The sequence below is a fragment of the Osmerus eperlanus genome, chromosome 15, assembly GCF_963692335.1.
Source record: "Osmerus eperlanus chromosome 15, fOsmEpe2.1, whole genome shotgun sequence".
Classification (NCBI taxonomy): Eukaryota; Metazoa; Chordata; class Actinopteri; order Osmeriformes; family Osmeridae; genus Osmerus; species Osmerus eperlanus.
The window spans coordinates 8,784,619-8,801,642 of NC_085032.1; the positions used below are offsets into that span (position 1 = coordinate 8,784,619).

Here is a 17,024-nt window from a genome sequence, read left to right on the forward strand (position 1 = left end):
CTCAATTTCCACATTATAATTACTCTCCTAGTTAATAAGTTATGCGCTATTGAGCACCTGCTTTGATTGTCATTTAGTAATGTAGGCCTACTTTTGTGGATAGGAGTGATGGTTCATCGTCAAGTCGTTCGATTTATGGAAAAAAAAATGCAATATTGAAACCAGATTGTTAATCTAATAGTTACAGCACATTTAGGTTACTGGCAAGTTCTGTTTCTAAATATCAGAGTCCTTTCCCTTTAAAAAGGCGAGGTTGGACGTTTGTCGATTACTCGCTAGTCAGTGTCATGTGGGGAGATTTCTTCAAGTCTATTGGTCGAAGGCACGTGTCTAGGATAACGGTCCCAACGTCACTCGAGGGCTCGTATTGAAAATAAGAACAAAACTCCAGAGTGAGTGTATTTCAGGACCAGTCAGAAGTCTTTTTATTTACTCTTAGTTTAGTCATAGAAGTACTTTTATTGAAAAGTCTGAAAACGGATGGCACCAAATTGGATGCGCAAATGACAAATTGTGTCTTGCTCCAATATATATGATAGTCACATTTGGAATATATTAGAAAAACTATGCTTTTCTTTGAGGGCACTGTCGCAGGGGTATGCATGGTGTCCAAGGCATTTTCCAAAATTTGATTTTTTTTCTTAATTTTGTTGGCCCAATTTTACAAGTTTCTTTCCATTGAGTGGATTGTGTGCATTTCGTTGCGGGAAAGTAATAAAGGGGTTAAGGAAGGTAAAGTGGAAAGTGTATCAGTATGGAAGAAAATGATCATAGCAACAGAGATGCAGAGCGCCAAGGGTCGGCGGATGAGTCAAACAGAGCTATCCTACCCCTTTTACAAGCGCCTGGCAACCTACAGATCCCGCATCGAGTCACCAATTTCTTCATAGATAACATCTTACGACCGGACTTCGGGCGAAAGAAAGAGGGAAACTCTAACCGTGAAGATAATAGCCTCGCTACTAGAGAGAACCACAGCCCCGCCGCTCCGCGAACGGAGCAAGTAGGGAGTACTGTACCAGCGGAGGGGACTTCTACCCCTCATGCAGTCGGCGGGGCAAAGAAGGCTGCAATAGAGACAGAAGAGTCTCTGAAACCCCGCAGAGAGAATGGAGATCAGTGCCTAAGCTCAGACTCGGATAGTTCTCAAGCCAGCTCAAATCCACCAACCAATCAGCCAATGCTCTGGCCAGCTTGGGTTTACTGCACCAGATACTCTGACAGGCCATCGTCAGGTAGGCTACGTACGGAACCTTTCTATTACTTGGTAACCTGAAATACCCCAATGTAACACTGACCTCATATGCCTTGACCGACATCTCAAAGCTAGATATAAAGAAGCAGAAACGTCGTCACATTTTGAAACGTTAACCACATAAAGGGGAGCTTATAATAAGACGCCAGTAGCCTATTATAAATCGAAAGGTAGACATACTACCGAATTGTTTTTTAAGATGAATGGAGAAAGAATATTTTGTGGGCGTATTTCTGTGTTTGCTGTAGCTGTGCGGGTAGAATACTTATGAAGGATATGCAACCCTGTGACATTTTTGTAATCTTTGGGCTATTACAACCAACAAATAAATCGCATGAGATTTTTCCTAAAGAACATTTGGCGTACAAAGCGTTGATTTTATTCAAAACATATTGCACTATCAACGTAACTCGTTTGCTTACGGATGGCTTGTGCAACGCGTGTTGGGCAACAAAACGCTGACATTGACAAACATTGGCGCGCAGATATAATGCATTTTGGTGAGATTTCATGGGCTCCAATTTTGTATTTTCATTTGAGTGTAGGCCTTTGCAATACACAATATTTGGCCCACGTAGTTTGCTAGATCACTTTTTCTTCCAAATCCTGTTTTTGTTGCGGCCAGATTGAATATGCATAGATTTTAACAATGGGAGTACCCACAGTGTTGTGAACAGATCAGACACAGAAGACTACCAGTTTTTTTTTTACATAGCTTGACCTTTTACTGAAAATACTTTCTCATTAAGGAAGTTAAAGTTGGGTTATATATTACTTAACGCCTAAATATTGTAGAGTACAAAATGTTCTCATGCATTATGTAACGTTGGACTGGATTCATTGTAAGTAGTTTTTGGTAGCCTATCCAAGAAGCAGTAGGCAAGCGGATAGTCCTGCAGAAGTATTTATTACTTTAACATTGAAAAAACAAAACAAACATTGAATGGTATCTTTTTACCAATTGTCCACTCCACTTCCAAAACGATATAGCATCTGTAACTTTTACATCGAATAGTTTGTTGTCACGGTCTTCTAGTAGTAGGCCTATAGGCAACTCGTGGAAGCGCCTGATTCATGATCAGTCTAAAATGGATTAACATTCTGCACTGTTTCAAGACAGAACCTACAGTTAAAACCAAGGATCAATATAGCGGCAAACAACAAAGACTATTCTTCGTAATTACTAGGTCTAACGTATAGATTAAATAGATCGACATATGAAAAGCTACAAAATTAATATGACTGTTTAGGGTACCGGTATATTTGTTAATGCTACTACATGTTGGAGTAGCGTGAAATGGTGGGCTGTTTGCGTGATATATAGGCGATTAATCAAAGTGTGTAATTGCCTAAATAAAGCTCTTGGCTTGCAGAAACACGCGCTCAGTCCCACTACTGGAAGGCATATAGGCCTATCTTCCAACTTCCAGCGTTTTTAGCACATGAATGAATCCTATATTTAATCGTCTGTCTTCTTAACTATTGCTTAGGAGTCGCTCTAAATGATTGGATAGGCGACGCAACGGCATGACATTCACATCTTTACTTTGCATTACGCAAGACTGCCTTGGTGGTAGGCCCTTGGTGTGTCGTCAAACAGGCTATGAATCAGTACATCGTTGGGTTTCAGTTTATCATCTTTTATTAATCCACGTTAAATTTGATGTGATTAGATTTGTAAAATGCCTTCTTTCCCAAAACAGGACCGAGATCTCGAAAACCAAAGAAGAAAACTGCCAGCAAAGAGGACAAGCGACCAAGGACGGCCTTTACAGCTGAACAGCTACAGAGACTAAAAACCGAGTTTCAAACAAACCGGTATCTCACCGAGCAGAGGCGGCAGAGCCTGGCGCAAGAACTCGGCCTTAATGAATCTCAAATCAAAATCTGGTTCCAGAACAAAAGGGCCAAAATCAAGAAAGCCAGTGGCACAAAAAACAGTCTGGCCTTGCACCTGATGGCACAAGGACTGTACAATCACGCTACCACTTCAAAAGACGACAAATCAGACAGCGATTGATTTCGAGATGGGATAAATCAGTTTATTAAGCCTACAATGCAATAATTTCATCGAATCAAGGGCCAGTGTATAGAGTATACCAGCATACATTGATAAAATATATATAGATATCTCTGCAATATCATATAAAAAGATGTTGTATAAAAGTACGTTTTCAATATACTGTAGACGTTGTCTTCTCCCAGGAAGTACAAATGCTTACACTTCATTTTATACTGCTATTCATTTTCATTTCTACATAACGCTTTTAACTGGCATTTGACGTTTAGATCTGTCAGTAAGGTAAAAAAGAAAAAACGAAGAAAAAACTACTTGCTTAAGTCCAAAGAATATTTTCTGCTGCATCCAGGCAACTGTGAATCCTAATAAATGCTGACAAGATTTTATTTCCATAGTCGTTGGTTTTATTGGAGTTGTGTTTGGTGTAAAATGGACATAGCAAGGGTTTTGAGAGTCAGGTGTGAGCAGGCTTAATTAGACAGAACATGGATTTTGATACTATATTTTGGAAATTTCCCACACAGAAAGTTTGTAATAACATTTGATTGAGAGGAGTAGCGCAATTTTGGTTAACATGCGACTCAGCCTGCTTAAAATGCTAATATGTAGGCCATACACGTGATTGTGCCTCATAGTTACATCTAAACCAAGTTGATTTCCATTCAAAACTTTCGTATACTGTGTAATACCAATGTATCGATGCCTCTATAGGCCTACATAGTTTTTTTGAAAAGCAATATGATCATCTTTTGTAGCAAAGTGTTTTGAACGATGTAATGCTGTAACGTGAGGGAGACAACTTTGTAGCATAATGACAATGAAGGCAAAACGTTTAGCGCACTCTTGGTGGACTATACTTTGTGTCAGAGTAGACATGGGGCGTTCTTCAGATTTCTTTCTCTATATACATTTTATTACATATTCATATATCAGAAAAGAAGGCAAACTTCAGTGACTGTATAACAATTGTTGAAAATCTCTTATTGTTGTTGAAAGGACTTCATGTGTATTTATATAGATTATATTGAGAAAAAAATCTATCCAATGACCAGTGTTGCTTTAGACTAGATTTCTGAGGTGTTTACACTGCTTGTTTATCTTGCAATAACTTCTTTTTGTGAATGAAAATAGTTTATTGGGGCCTTTGCATGAAAGCTGCAATTTGTTGTACTTGGGCAAATTACTGTGTTTATAAACTTTGGTCTTTGTTGACGAAAGTATGATCGAGCTAGGTTTTAGACTGTATCCATACCAAATTGTGGACTTTTGCCTTTCGAATTGTTTTGTTGTGTATCTGCAAAAAGTGTGTGTGAATTAAAATCCACCAAACCGAACACACTTTGCCTTAAAGTTCAATTGCGAACTTTTTATTAAACAGAACTGTGCCGAATCAGAGAAGCAGTATTACTTAAAATGCATACTATTTGATTCAAGTTTATTGCCTTTATGAAAACTGCTGGTACGACATAATGAATTTATTCATCAGCGTATATCTATCTATATGAACATGTTTAAAGGAAATTACAACAGAGTTGTAGAATACAATGCTATTTTTATTTTATGTTTGAATTATTCTTTGGTATAAATGTAAATAATTTGTATCATGTATGTATTAATTGCGTAATTAACTGCCTCCTGGAAAACTGGAAAAGAAAAGTAAATAAACTTTGAAGATTATACACTTAACATGCCTGGAATCATTTTCTGGGACACGACGTTCCAGACCAATGATATGACAATATCCTTAATATGTAAACACAAGCGTAACCCTTAATACAAGGCCTCAATGGCCTGTATCCATGCTGATGACGTCACGACTGGCAAGCATCCCTGGGTCATGATTGTCACCAGTACCCTAACTTAAATGTGTAACCTACAGGTACTATATATGGTACCTGCTGATATAGCTAGGACAGTATATAAGAATATGCATTCAACACAGTAACGTATCAAACGGTGGCCCCGAGTGATTGCGCTTGCTTGATTGGTCTAGCCAGTGCTGTACGAGCAGATAGCGGGATTGAGGTTCCTTAATTAACACCTGCAGCTAAGGCAACCACTTCTACGTAGGCCAGCAACCCACACAACAGTGAGTGTTCAAACTAATCACGCCACTTCACCAAATCAACATGCCTCCCCGAAAGCCACCCTTATTCATTCTTTACCGCAAGTGTCTGGAGCATCAAATAGTTTAGCAAAGGATGACCATTCTCGCCTCAGGGCGGATTGTGGCCTTCTATAGGCTAGTGCGCAATTACACTAGCTGTGTTGATTAAGAAGATCCAAGATGGGTTAAAGGGAGGCCTTAATAGCCTATGTATCATAGTTTCGTAGACAAAAAGCTAGCATACTTTCTTTTCTGAAAGACATAGCCCGTCTTTGTAGTCAAACCAATCTACATGGCCGACGTGAATGTCTGCTGAAAATGTATTGAATAGCGGGGAAAACTGGCTCCGCATATTTCTGCACTTAAAAATGCGAGTTTCTGCTCTGCTAGAGATTGTGTGTCCCATACCTTTAACAAACGTGTTGGTACCATTGTATTTCAACTGGCATAGTTATGTTGACTAACGGATTAGCAACAGTTTGGTCCAGACAACATTTAAATATAATTACTTTTATTAAGCAAGAACAAACAACTTAAGACAAAAGCAATAATAAATGCACCTATGTAACACATTGTCAATTACATTTGCACTATTTATCAACATTCATAGGCCTTATTCTTATAAGACTCCCTAATATCTTGTAATAACAATTCTAGTATAATATCCAGCAATTAATAATAAAAAAAAGATTTTAGAATGTTATAGTTGCTGTGAAAGGGTTTGTATTAAATTAAGTTAATTTGAATTGTTTGTTGTCAATTTTGATGGAGGTTTCTAACAAAGAACTAACTCACAAACAAAAAAGAACCACATGATTAACATAAGATGCACAGCCCACAACAAATTGGTCAATAGGCTGGAAGAAGGCCAAGCTTACTGGCACACACTGTAGACAACAGGGTACACAGTTCTGTTGTGATAGGTTCCTCATAAACATTATAGGATCGTGGTCAGATTCTTCTCAAATCGTAGAAATGGTATTGAATCTCGAAGAACATATGAATATAACACAAACAATACTTTATTTCTATCATAAACAGAATATGTATTTACTAAAGGTATAAAATAAGTAATTTCAGTGATGGCATCTTGACACAGTAATTTGACAAAAGATTTTTTGGTAAATCATAAAGTTTATAGCACTATAACATTGTAGCCTAGTACTTGTAGTCTTGTAGTACTTCAGGTTCATGTAAACGTCAAAATCATGTATCACAACAAATGTTTCAAAATAATATGCCATAAAGAGTACATATTAATCCATGGTTACACAGATATCTTTAAAAGTGTTGCTAAAATTATGTATAGATTCCTATTTGTGTGGTAGTGAGAGAGAGAGAGAGAGAGAGAGAGAGAGAGAGAGAGAGAGAGAGAGAGAGAGAGAGAGAGAGAGAGAGAGAGAGAGAGAGAGAGAGAGAGAGAGAGAGAAAGAGCAATGAAGGTCAAAGCCTGCTGTCATGGCTGCAGGTGGCTGGTTCCCCCCACCCGACAGTAACCCATTCTCCACACAGAGCTTTCTCACCCACAATCTCATACTCACCGCCCCGCCCCTCCCTTCTTCTTTTCCCCTGTCTCAAAAACACCCACAGACACATATTCGCACATGCCTGCCCTCCCTCCCTCACTCACTCACTCACTCACTCACTCACTCACTCACTCACTCACTCACTCACTCCACTGATCTACCTGAACAAGCACATTAACTAAATCACAGATGCACACATCTACTCTTTACCTTTCACATTTCCGCTTCAAAATCAAACCACATCAGATCTAAAAAAAAAAACAACAGGTGTTGATTGTGTAAACTGATATTAAACCTACCCACCAACCTAACACCATGGTTTCAGTATAGAAAGTACACAGAAACAAGTTAAGGATACTTTACAACTCACTACATAGTAACTAGTAACTAGTAAATAATGATCGAGTCATGATAGATATTGAGTCATGTTAACTCAAGATCTGTATTAAACTCTGACAACTTTCAGAGAAAAATTTCATATGTTTATTCTGATATACATGTGTTTAACTTGAAGACTAAAATAACTAAAATTATGCATGCATTCGACCCCCACCCTCCACCGAAGAAAGCTACAATTTGGAAAAGAAGTTGTTCACAAAACATATCAAAAGTTCAAGGCTTGCAGAATGTTAGGTGGACTTTGAGACTGGAGAGAGAGAGAAAAAGTAGAGGTAGAAATATCAGAAAGGGCATTGATCCTGTCTGCATCACACAATAGGAACCCATCCTGCTCTGACCCCCTCCCCTCCCCTACTGTGTCATTTACCCATAGTTTTCCAAATGCTTCCTATAGCCAGAGAAAAATCTTCTTTGAGTTGCCCGCTCTTTGTGGCGGAAACATAATTAAAGTGGTGAAAGATGTAAAAAGTGGAGAATGGGGATGACATCAGGCCAATTTCACACTTGGCACTCCGATGGCCTGGCCAAGCCAGGACCCTTGCTTCGCAACACAGATCAAAGCCCCACTGTTGCCGCACTAGTGCGAAGAAAGAAACTGCAAAAGGACACCTAACTATGCTAATCCCCAGGACAAATATATTTTAATCTTGTTAGAATACAAGTTAATGCTGAGGCTCAGTGGCCAGACTTTGTGGGGAGAGTGAGAGTGGACAGAGCCACCTTTTACCTTTCTAAATGAGGTACTGCTGTTTGGCACTGCCTGGACATAGTCAGATCACAGTTTCCTTTGGGCAATCTCAAGGCATTACCAAATTACAAACACCACACTCACCCGCTCCTTGCGCAGAGGAGAGCCACAGTTTTCATTAATAACAATGACGAGACAAACATCCACTCTGGCACTAAGTGTCAGTGACCCTGCCTGAATCCCAACTGGGGGTACGTAACATGCAAAGGAAATGAGTATTTGGTGATCTGGGTTGTCCCCATTCTCCCCGAGCGCCCTCTTTCTCAATAGCACCTTGGTAACCCTTGATCTCTCAAGGATGGAAGTCAGGCCAGTGGGGCCTGCAGAAGTCGACCGGCCAGACAATGGGATAGGGGATACATTCTAGAGAAGTCACACACAGGCAACTCTCATTTCACACACTGTGTTTGAGTGACCTCTTGAAAGAAAAAGATTCAAGACATTTTCTAACACAAGTTTCTTTCCTGTTCTTTGGGGGGAATTTTCCCTTGACTGTTTTTCTCATCCAGGTTATCTAATGCCGATATTTGGAGTGAATGTTTTGTTTTTAGAGAGGATTTTCTCAGTAAGAAAATGCACTATTCAGCAAATACTGATACCTCAAAGTTGTTTGAAACGCTTTCTTGGAAGATTTATTTTCAAGCAACTTGAGAAATTATGATTTGTAATTTGACAGATGTATTGCAAAGGGACTGAAGGGCACATCATAAATTTGGCCTTTGGTGTACTTGAAACATTGTGTCACCACGGCAAGAATCTTAGTAGACTGACTGGTTAATGCATTAAAGAGGCATAGTTGAGCTTTGTCTACATTTTCTTCCAATTTGTAACCAGATCCAGATTTAGAGTCAACTAAATCAGTATCACAGTGGATGTATCATTGATTGGAGCTGTATTAAAACGATACAGATTCTATTAAACAAACTATTTTACATCCATGTGTAGACATAAGTATTCTCTTATATAGCATAAGTATATCAATAATAGACATCTTGAAAAAATGATGGTAATATTTTTATTTAATGTTTATTCTTTTTGTTTACCGTTAGTGAAGACTAATTTGAATGACCACACTTAACAGAAAGTCACCCATTACAAAGAATTGTACTTGGGTTTATGTTGATATGCACCTTGATTAACATGATTTAAACATAGTTAACTTCTATTTTCAATGTTCCACCAGTTATATGCCCAAATAAGTATCACAACCAACTTTACGGTGCATCATTTCGATGATCCAAATACAACCGTGATGTACTTATTTATAAATTAAATGTTTGTATTAACTCACTGAAAAATATTTATGCAGTTACAAACTGAAGTTTCGTCTAGGATCTATAAACATGTGATGATTGCCAACATATTACCTTCACTAGAAATATTTTTGTTCCACCTAATGACGAATAGAATGAACTCCAAACCATATGGCAAGCAAAAGGTTCTGTACCGACACATTATTATGAGCCCAAAAAATCTGAGCGAGACTGGTGTTCCATCAAATTCACCTTAGCACTGTTATGTGTTCACATGCAATCTGTGTCCCATGTACACCAAAACCCTGGAGAGTCACCCTCAGTGCAGAGCCTACAGTGTAACCATGTTGGGATTTTATTAGATATTTTTCGTCCGGTATGTAAATTCTACTATGCAGATTATATGAAATCCTAGCCCCAGCTAGAATCCCCAAAAGTTGATCTGTAGTCTGGTTATGCAGAGAACCTCTTGGACATGTGCATCTCATCACAGTTTACAGATCTGAAACTGTAAACAATAAGAAAAGTGACGAGCCAGACCTAACATGACACATGGGCCGTTTCCTTGTTAAACGTAATTTACCAAAACAGTTAGTGATATGGCTACTCTCTAATGTACGTAGAGAAAACGAGGTGTCACTTTCCACATGGGTTTTCACATCCTTTTCTAGAGAAATGAAAAGTTTTCTTGACCATGCCCTTTTGTGAATTGTGAATTCCCCAGAACATGGTGCCAAGAACATTCATGTAATATGTCTTTTTTTTACCATGTGTGTTTGTGTGTTTTTGTTGCCAGGCGACACAAAGCCAGACAGGGTCAAGGCCACATCCGACTCACCTCAGACCCCCTGTTCTCTCTGGGGACTGGCCTGTCACTCACTCTCTATGGTAACGCGTCATGGTCGAGAGAGGCACATAGAGAGAACCCCCGATGCCGCGCTGACACTCGCAACATCATCGTGCGGACCCGTCTTCGGCGTGACATCTTCCTTGTGGAGAACCGCCGCTATCTCTTCTCACTGTGGAAAGAAAGACACACATACATATGCTGGGTGAGCCAATGGGTGGATGTCAGACCTACAGCATAGACAGAAAAGCCTAAAAATAGATAGTTTTGTTTCAATGCCTCTATCTACTGTTCTAGTGTGTTTTATGGCTATATATCACAATTATTGGCTTTGTCGTCATTACTGAACTCAGTTCTGAATGAAAAAAGAAGAGAGATCACATTGTCAAAAATTACGATTTTTAAAGGGCGTTTGCCTTTTGTTTTGCCATGACATGACTACTATTTATCAGTTCTGGAAAAGCTTGAGAGTCCACACTGTCCAAAATTATGATTTCCAAACAGCACTCATCTTTGGTGTTGCATGCTACAGAATTATTGGAAAATAGTTAAGTTAAAGTAACTGGGTCTTGTTGTTCTGTTGGATATCATTTGGTATACATGCCAACAAGTAAACATACTCAGCTGTTTTACAGCGTGCTTAATATTTATGTAATCAGTTCATATTGCACATTACTCAGAATGCCCTTCATGTATCAAAAAGGTATACTTTCTCTGAGGGATTCTACAAAGCATATTGGAATACAAATCATGCAGCCTTCATTGTGAACCAATGGGAGAAGAGATGGTTGGATGCATGATACTGCAGAATAAAATGGCCACGCAATCTCACACATGATAAATGTGGAGCCATTACTAAATGTTAGTTTGTGATACAGCACAAATCTACTCTAACACTCCACTAAACGTAAAATGAGTGGAGATAAATCTGTCACATAGAACTTTGTGAGGCAAATCATCACAGTAATGTCTTATTTGAGAGTGCTGATTGCAAAAACAAGATATACAGATAAACCTTTTTCCAATGATACAGCATCGTATGCATTCTTGGTTACACATGCAAGTCGAAACATCCATTACTGAGCTGTATTTGTTGAATTACACCCATATTAACCAATCCTGAGGCTTTATTTGGTCTACTACCGCCCATCTTGTATATACATCTATACTACTCTAATCCCATGAAGAAGCCCCTGTGCTTTCAACCACTCATTGTGCCTTCAGTTTAATGGAGAAAATGGTGGCACACACTAAAAGGGAACTACCCATTACCTATGTCAGAACCTTCAACCTGTGCTATCCTCACAATAGTTTTCATCAATGACTTAGAAAATACAGAGTGATTGGACCTGGTGTTAGGAGGGAAGGGTATGGTTCAGTGGAGTATGCCATACCACACAGCAGTGGTCGGCGCCTCCCCTACACCCCCATCCCCCCCTCACTCATTCACTTTGCTGCATGCTGCCATTTTAACTTCTGAGTGGCAGGCAAGAGGGTGGGGTGGCAGCGGCGGCCATGTTGGTGGAACCACTACACCCTCTCCACAGGAACATCAACATCTGCCGTTTCCTGCTTCTGTCTGCATGATGATGCGGGTGTCCTAGCACCATCAAAGACTGTACAAACATATTGCTGTTTGAGACTCTAAGGGTCTTTCATATCGAGTTTTATTCAATACTTGATACTAATTCAGTGAATCTGAAAAATATACGACATGTCGAAAAAAACCCTTGCCATGTTTTGTGGAGATTTATTGATAGTTGTATATAATGCACTAATATTTTTTTAATGTAATTGCATGAAGGATGAAATACCTAGATATCATTCTCAAATCAGTATACCATTAATATAACAAATTTCAACATTCCTAAAATGTGATCTCTTAATTAATATTTAGTCACAGCAGTTCTTATCTCTAAAATACATGATTTTCAATCTATCGATTGGATCATTACCATTATTGCTCAAAAGAAGCCTTTGCAAGGAATTGAAGTCTCTCAACATAAACCTATTTTAAAGTAAGAATCTATACTTTTCAACAAATTGATTTGATCAGATAAACAATTCCTCAAGAATACAGAATACATAAATCTTGTATAATCAAAAATGTTAACTAATATCACATGACTACCATTTTTCTGAGGTATGTAAAAAATACAACTGCGCAAAACTGTTCAACAGATTTTCCTGAGCATATTTACAGTTTTAAGATCAAAAGGCCACACTAATATCAAGCATTTATATTAATGCAGTAATTACTTACTGACTTAATGATTTGATGTCAGAGGATGATCCAATTCTAAAATGTAAAAAAAAGAAATCCAGCCAAAAACCTTTTATAACGTTTTTCTGTATGTATCACTATCTTTTTAACAAAACGTAATTCCTTCCAAATATATTGCCAAGCAAGCACTTAATCTGTAAACAAATATGTATTTCCATGTCCTAACACAAATGAGCTATGTGTGTACAACCAGGCCCTAAATGTATGTATATATATACATATACATATATATACACACATACATACATAAATACATACATACATACATACATACATACATACATACATACATACTTACATACATACATACATACATACATACATACATACATACATACATACATACATACATACAGTATATCATATAGATGTAATGATCTAAGTTACATACATTCCTGAAGTTTGTTGAAAAAAAAATACTAAATAAAAAAATATTAACTTTAAAAAAACTTTTGTCAATAGATTCATCGTAGTTGTCCTTTCCAGGAGGCAGTGTATTATGTGGGTAACATCCATACCCCCGCCTGTTCTCCCCACTGCCGAACTCCTCCAAAATGAAAAACAAAACAAAATAAAAATCCCCTTGGATGACCAGAGTGACTCTTAACCAACTACATTTAAGGTCAGAGTTCATCATGACTCCTTGGCAACACCATAGAAACGGGCAACGGTGTCTAGACAGGTCATGGTACCCCCCCCCCCCCCCACTCCCATCTATCCCCTTAGAACCCCCCCCCCCCCCCACACACACACACACACACACATCACTACCAGCCCCCCCCCCCCAACCGCCCCCCAGTGCTCTTTCCGGAAGGGAGGTGTCAACAGCAGCCAAGTACAGGGTAAACAGGGCAGGGGGGCGGCCTTTAGCCCCGAGAGGTCGGATCACCGCCTCCACCCTCTGCTGATCAAAGCTGATGGTCCTCTGTGCCAGGGCCTTGGTCAGAGGGGGCAGGGCCGGGAAGATGAACTCTGCATTTCTATAATCTGGACGTGTCCAGACCCAATTGTCTCCTTTCACAGCCCAGAATGGACCCTTCCGGTGCCACTGATTACATTAGGGAGGAGAGCCTCTTTCACAGGGGGGTTCAGACAAAAGAAGAGCTTCCGTGCCCCTCCGCCATCTGGTCCCAGAAGAAGGAAAAAAGGTCCCAGGAAGAGAATAAGCCAGGCGAGCAGCCTCGCTGCGCTGTAATTAAAGGGATGCTATTTGAATAGATGGGATGGCGGGACAGATAAGCAAACATACAGTAAGCCTCGCACATTCACGCAGAGATTGGGATCCAATCTGCATTGGCAAATAAAGCTAGTTTGCAGGGTATCTGCATCAGAGCCTGCAATCAAGCCGGATGTTTTATGCTAATATGGATTTTTTATTGTGCATAACTATTGAAAACCACTGGCAAAATGTAAATGTTGGTTCTTAAGCACCACTTCTCCCATTGGTTAACAATGAATTCATTATTAATCAAGAATTTTGTAACATTTCTTACTTTTCCTAAATAACTTGTGCATGTGACAATTTTTTTAATGAAATAGTATGTATTGGGGCCATTATTAAAATTCAGTTGTAAGACCATCAAAGTCCTTTTTTTCCCATTCTTTTTTGAATGAGTCATGGTTATGTGCAGAAAAGAGAGTGCCCACCCTACCTTCCACTAAATGTGGACATCTCATTAGTATTTTGTATTGTGTTTCCTTTATGGCACCTTCATTTTTTTAAAAGCTATACACAAAGTTGGAAAAAGTAGACCTTTTGGATGTAAAATACAGTATTTGGGTCATGATAGACAGGTTACAAGGTTCAGACACAACCCTATCAAGGTACAGTTCACACTACTTTAGTTTAGCCTTACTTTTACTGTTGTTAAAATCTGATTTTAGCTATGATTTTGTTACCCTTCATTCTGGAGTTGTCATCAACCACAGTAAGGGTAAATTTAACTGGTTTCTTTATTTGATTGGACTATCCCACTGTATTAAAACAACAAGTAAACACAGACATCAGCATAAACATATAAATGAATTTCATCATCCAAATAATCCTTCAGGGTCCACTGCACAATTCTGAGGTTTGAGGAATTGTCTAAACTTAAGTCTTTAAATCCAAGATAATCAGTTCATTCCCAGACTTCTGGTGACTTTTTCTGAAAACGACATCTTAATACCAAACGGTATTGTGACCATTCCAACCCATTTGTGTATGTGTCTAAATGCGTGTGTTTGTTTATGAGTTAAATAAGAGGTTGACTGGCAGAGACCAACTCAGTGTGTCTGTTCTGGGACAAGTTTGGGGAGTGTGGCGTGAAGAGGGCAGGTGTCGTCAGTCAAGTGGGGTACATGAGCGAAGTCCCATTCTGCAGTTTCTAAGGATCCCTAATTAGTGTTTGTTCCATCCCAATCTCCTCTGAGCAGCAAATGATGTTACCAGGTCTTCTGGTTCACTCATTACTCATGGTAACAAACAAGCTGGAAATAACTTTCAATCCTAAGGAGACCTGAGAATGGTGTTCCAGGGAGGGTCTCAAGTCACTGTGTGAAGCGAACAAGAACAGACACGACACCTGGCATTTCCCAGCCAAAGTGTGTTGTTTCACACTACTGAGCACACTAGCGAAACAACATGCTTCTTAATTGTGATACTGATGTGCTGCTGAGGAGACAGGGGCAAAAAAAGCAGCTTATTCAAACATTTGTTCCTCCCAACTACAGTATTCTTTCAACTTTATTTCGACAAAGCGTGTAAGCATTTCGACGGCCATTCTTTTATTGGGCAATTCTTGATAAAAGTGACAGTAAAAAGCTTAGTAGTAATCCAAAAATGTTAAGCTGTCTGGATTGATGAAGCCTGTCCTTGCATAACGCCTATCGTGAGACATAGCCTGTGGTTTCCTTGGCATCTGTGTTTGCCTACAGTCCTGAAGTTAATGAAAGTGCCCATAGTCTTTAACGATAGGCACACCAAACAACAAGGAACTACATTAAGGGGGAGAGAAAGGGTAAAAAGAAAAAGAATATGTGGAATAAATGCAGTCTACCATAAACATGTGGAAAATGAATAAAACAGAAACTAAGGATAGAAAAGCAATGAGGCCAAGCACATGCAGGTCATCCAACGTTCTCGGTTACAGATCCTAGCACAAACAAACTATATGAAGACACATTTTTACTAATAAATGTATTTCCTAAGGGGAAGCATGTGTAAAGATCACTCAAGAAAAGTGACCATCTTGGAGGCATGCATACAGAATGTATGTCACCCTTGGTTTGTGGTCCTTCCTTTCCTCCCATCCAAGACAGCAACTTGTTAGATATTTTAAGTGGGTGATTAGCCAATAGTATAATCACCTTTAAGATAGCGATGAAGATGAAAGAGTTTCAACACAAAAACTTAACTTGGCCTTTCACTGGTCAGTTCACAGTAGGATTCTGGGGGTCATAAGCTAAGTCTTGTAAAGAGCCTCAAACGGTAAGCAGTGCATACTGAGGACTTTCTTGCGGGTGTAACAAAAACAGTAAGGTTTAAGTGAACAAACATGAGAAATATCAATTTCACATTTGGTTTAACGCTTTCACACCTAGTGTCACTGACACTCCATGAGAGGGTTGCGGAAGACAAAACAAAGCTGCTGGATAAGGATCATGTTATTGCCTATCAATTAGGATCAAAAGAGGATTAACTGGCATGGTTCCTTGGCTGGGGTGGAAGCCCATGCAAAGTCACTGAATACTAAGGGTCACCCCTCTGACTTCATTAGGCCTGACCTTTCCACACCATTGTGTGACAGGAAAGACATGGTACGGTTAGCATTTTTCCTTTCAATGATCACATTTTTCTGTTTGAAATTGGTCTGAAAAATATTAGTGAGATGTGATATATACACTCTAATGGTCTTGGGAGACTTGTTAGGGTACTGCAGTTTGGAAAAGGTGGGAATTTACTCATCAACCCACATATTCCCTGTTTACAAAATAATTTCTTCCACCTTGGAGAGAGGTAAGATTTACCAATTAGTTATGGTGCATGTTTCTCTAGCAAAGAGGTTCCGCTGGGTCGACTGGTTCTAACGCTGCCTTTGAGTCTTATTTCACTAAAGGTCACATTGTGCAAAGAAGGCAGGTATACCTGGGGAGGTCAAATTTGAAGAAAAACTGTTTATGAAAAACATGTCTGCAAGACTAGGGCATTCACATATGGAGTGGCGCGGCATGTGGATTCCTTACTTTGTAACGCTATGCTGATACCAATTCAACGCTCTGTGTGGGTGTTGACAAAGTAGGAAGACACACAAACAGCTAGCTAGCTAGTGGATTGGTTGAAATGTCCCAGCGTCACTAAAAAAGTGGAACATTTCTATACTTTTTTTTTAATGCCCCTCAACGCATGAATTAGGCGTGCCGCGATGCTCCTCACCTCCCCTTGGCTCCTCCCCCAAACCTGAATTTCATTGATAATGTATTGGAACTCGCCATGCCGCTCCATATGTGAATGCCCTATAATGTTCTATCAAATGATGAAGAACTTAATGGTACTCCTTTGCTCAACATTAGACCTGTCTCAAGTGTTCACTTTAAGACCTGTTAA

At 39.3% G+C, this 17,024-nt stretch overlaps 1 protein-coding gene across 2 annotated transcripts; it reads left to right on the top strand.

Moving 5' to 3' along the window:
* The first annotated feature begins 387 nt into the window (after positions 1–387).
* en2a (engrailed homeobox 2a) lies at positions 388–4,929 on the top strand. 2 transcript variants are annotated; one of them, XM_062479672.1, is made up of 2 exons: positions 388–1,244; positions 2,959–4,929. In XM_062479672.1, exons 1-2 carry the CDS (start codon positions 755–757, stop codon positions 3,273–3,275), a joined length of 807 nt encoding a protein of 268 aa, XP_062335656.1. In that variant the 5' UTR covers positions 388–754; the 3' UTR covers positions 3,276–4,929. The 2 variants fall into 2 exon arrangements, with proteins under 2 accessions (XP_062335656.1, XP_062335658.1); XM_062479674.1 differs by having other exon boundaries at positions 388–1,235.
* Positions 4,930–17,024: the final 12,095 nt, after the last annotated feature.

Excerpts from the sequence above, each read along its gene's own strand:
- en2a (XM_062479672.1), top strand. The coding sequence starts at position 755 with ATGGAAGAAAATGATCATAGCAACAGAGATGCAGAGCGCCAAGGGTCG. Across the intron at positions 1,245-2,958 it reads GCCATCGTCAGGTAGGCTAC|GACCGAGATCTCGAAAACCA; the intron begins GTACGGAACCTT and ends TTCCCAAAACAG.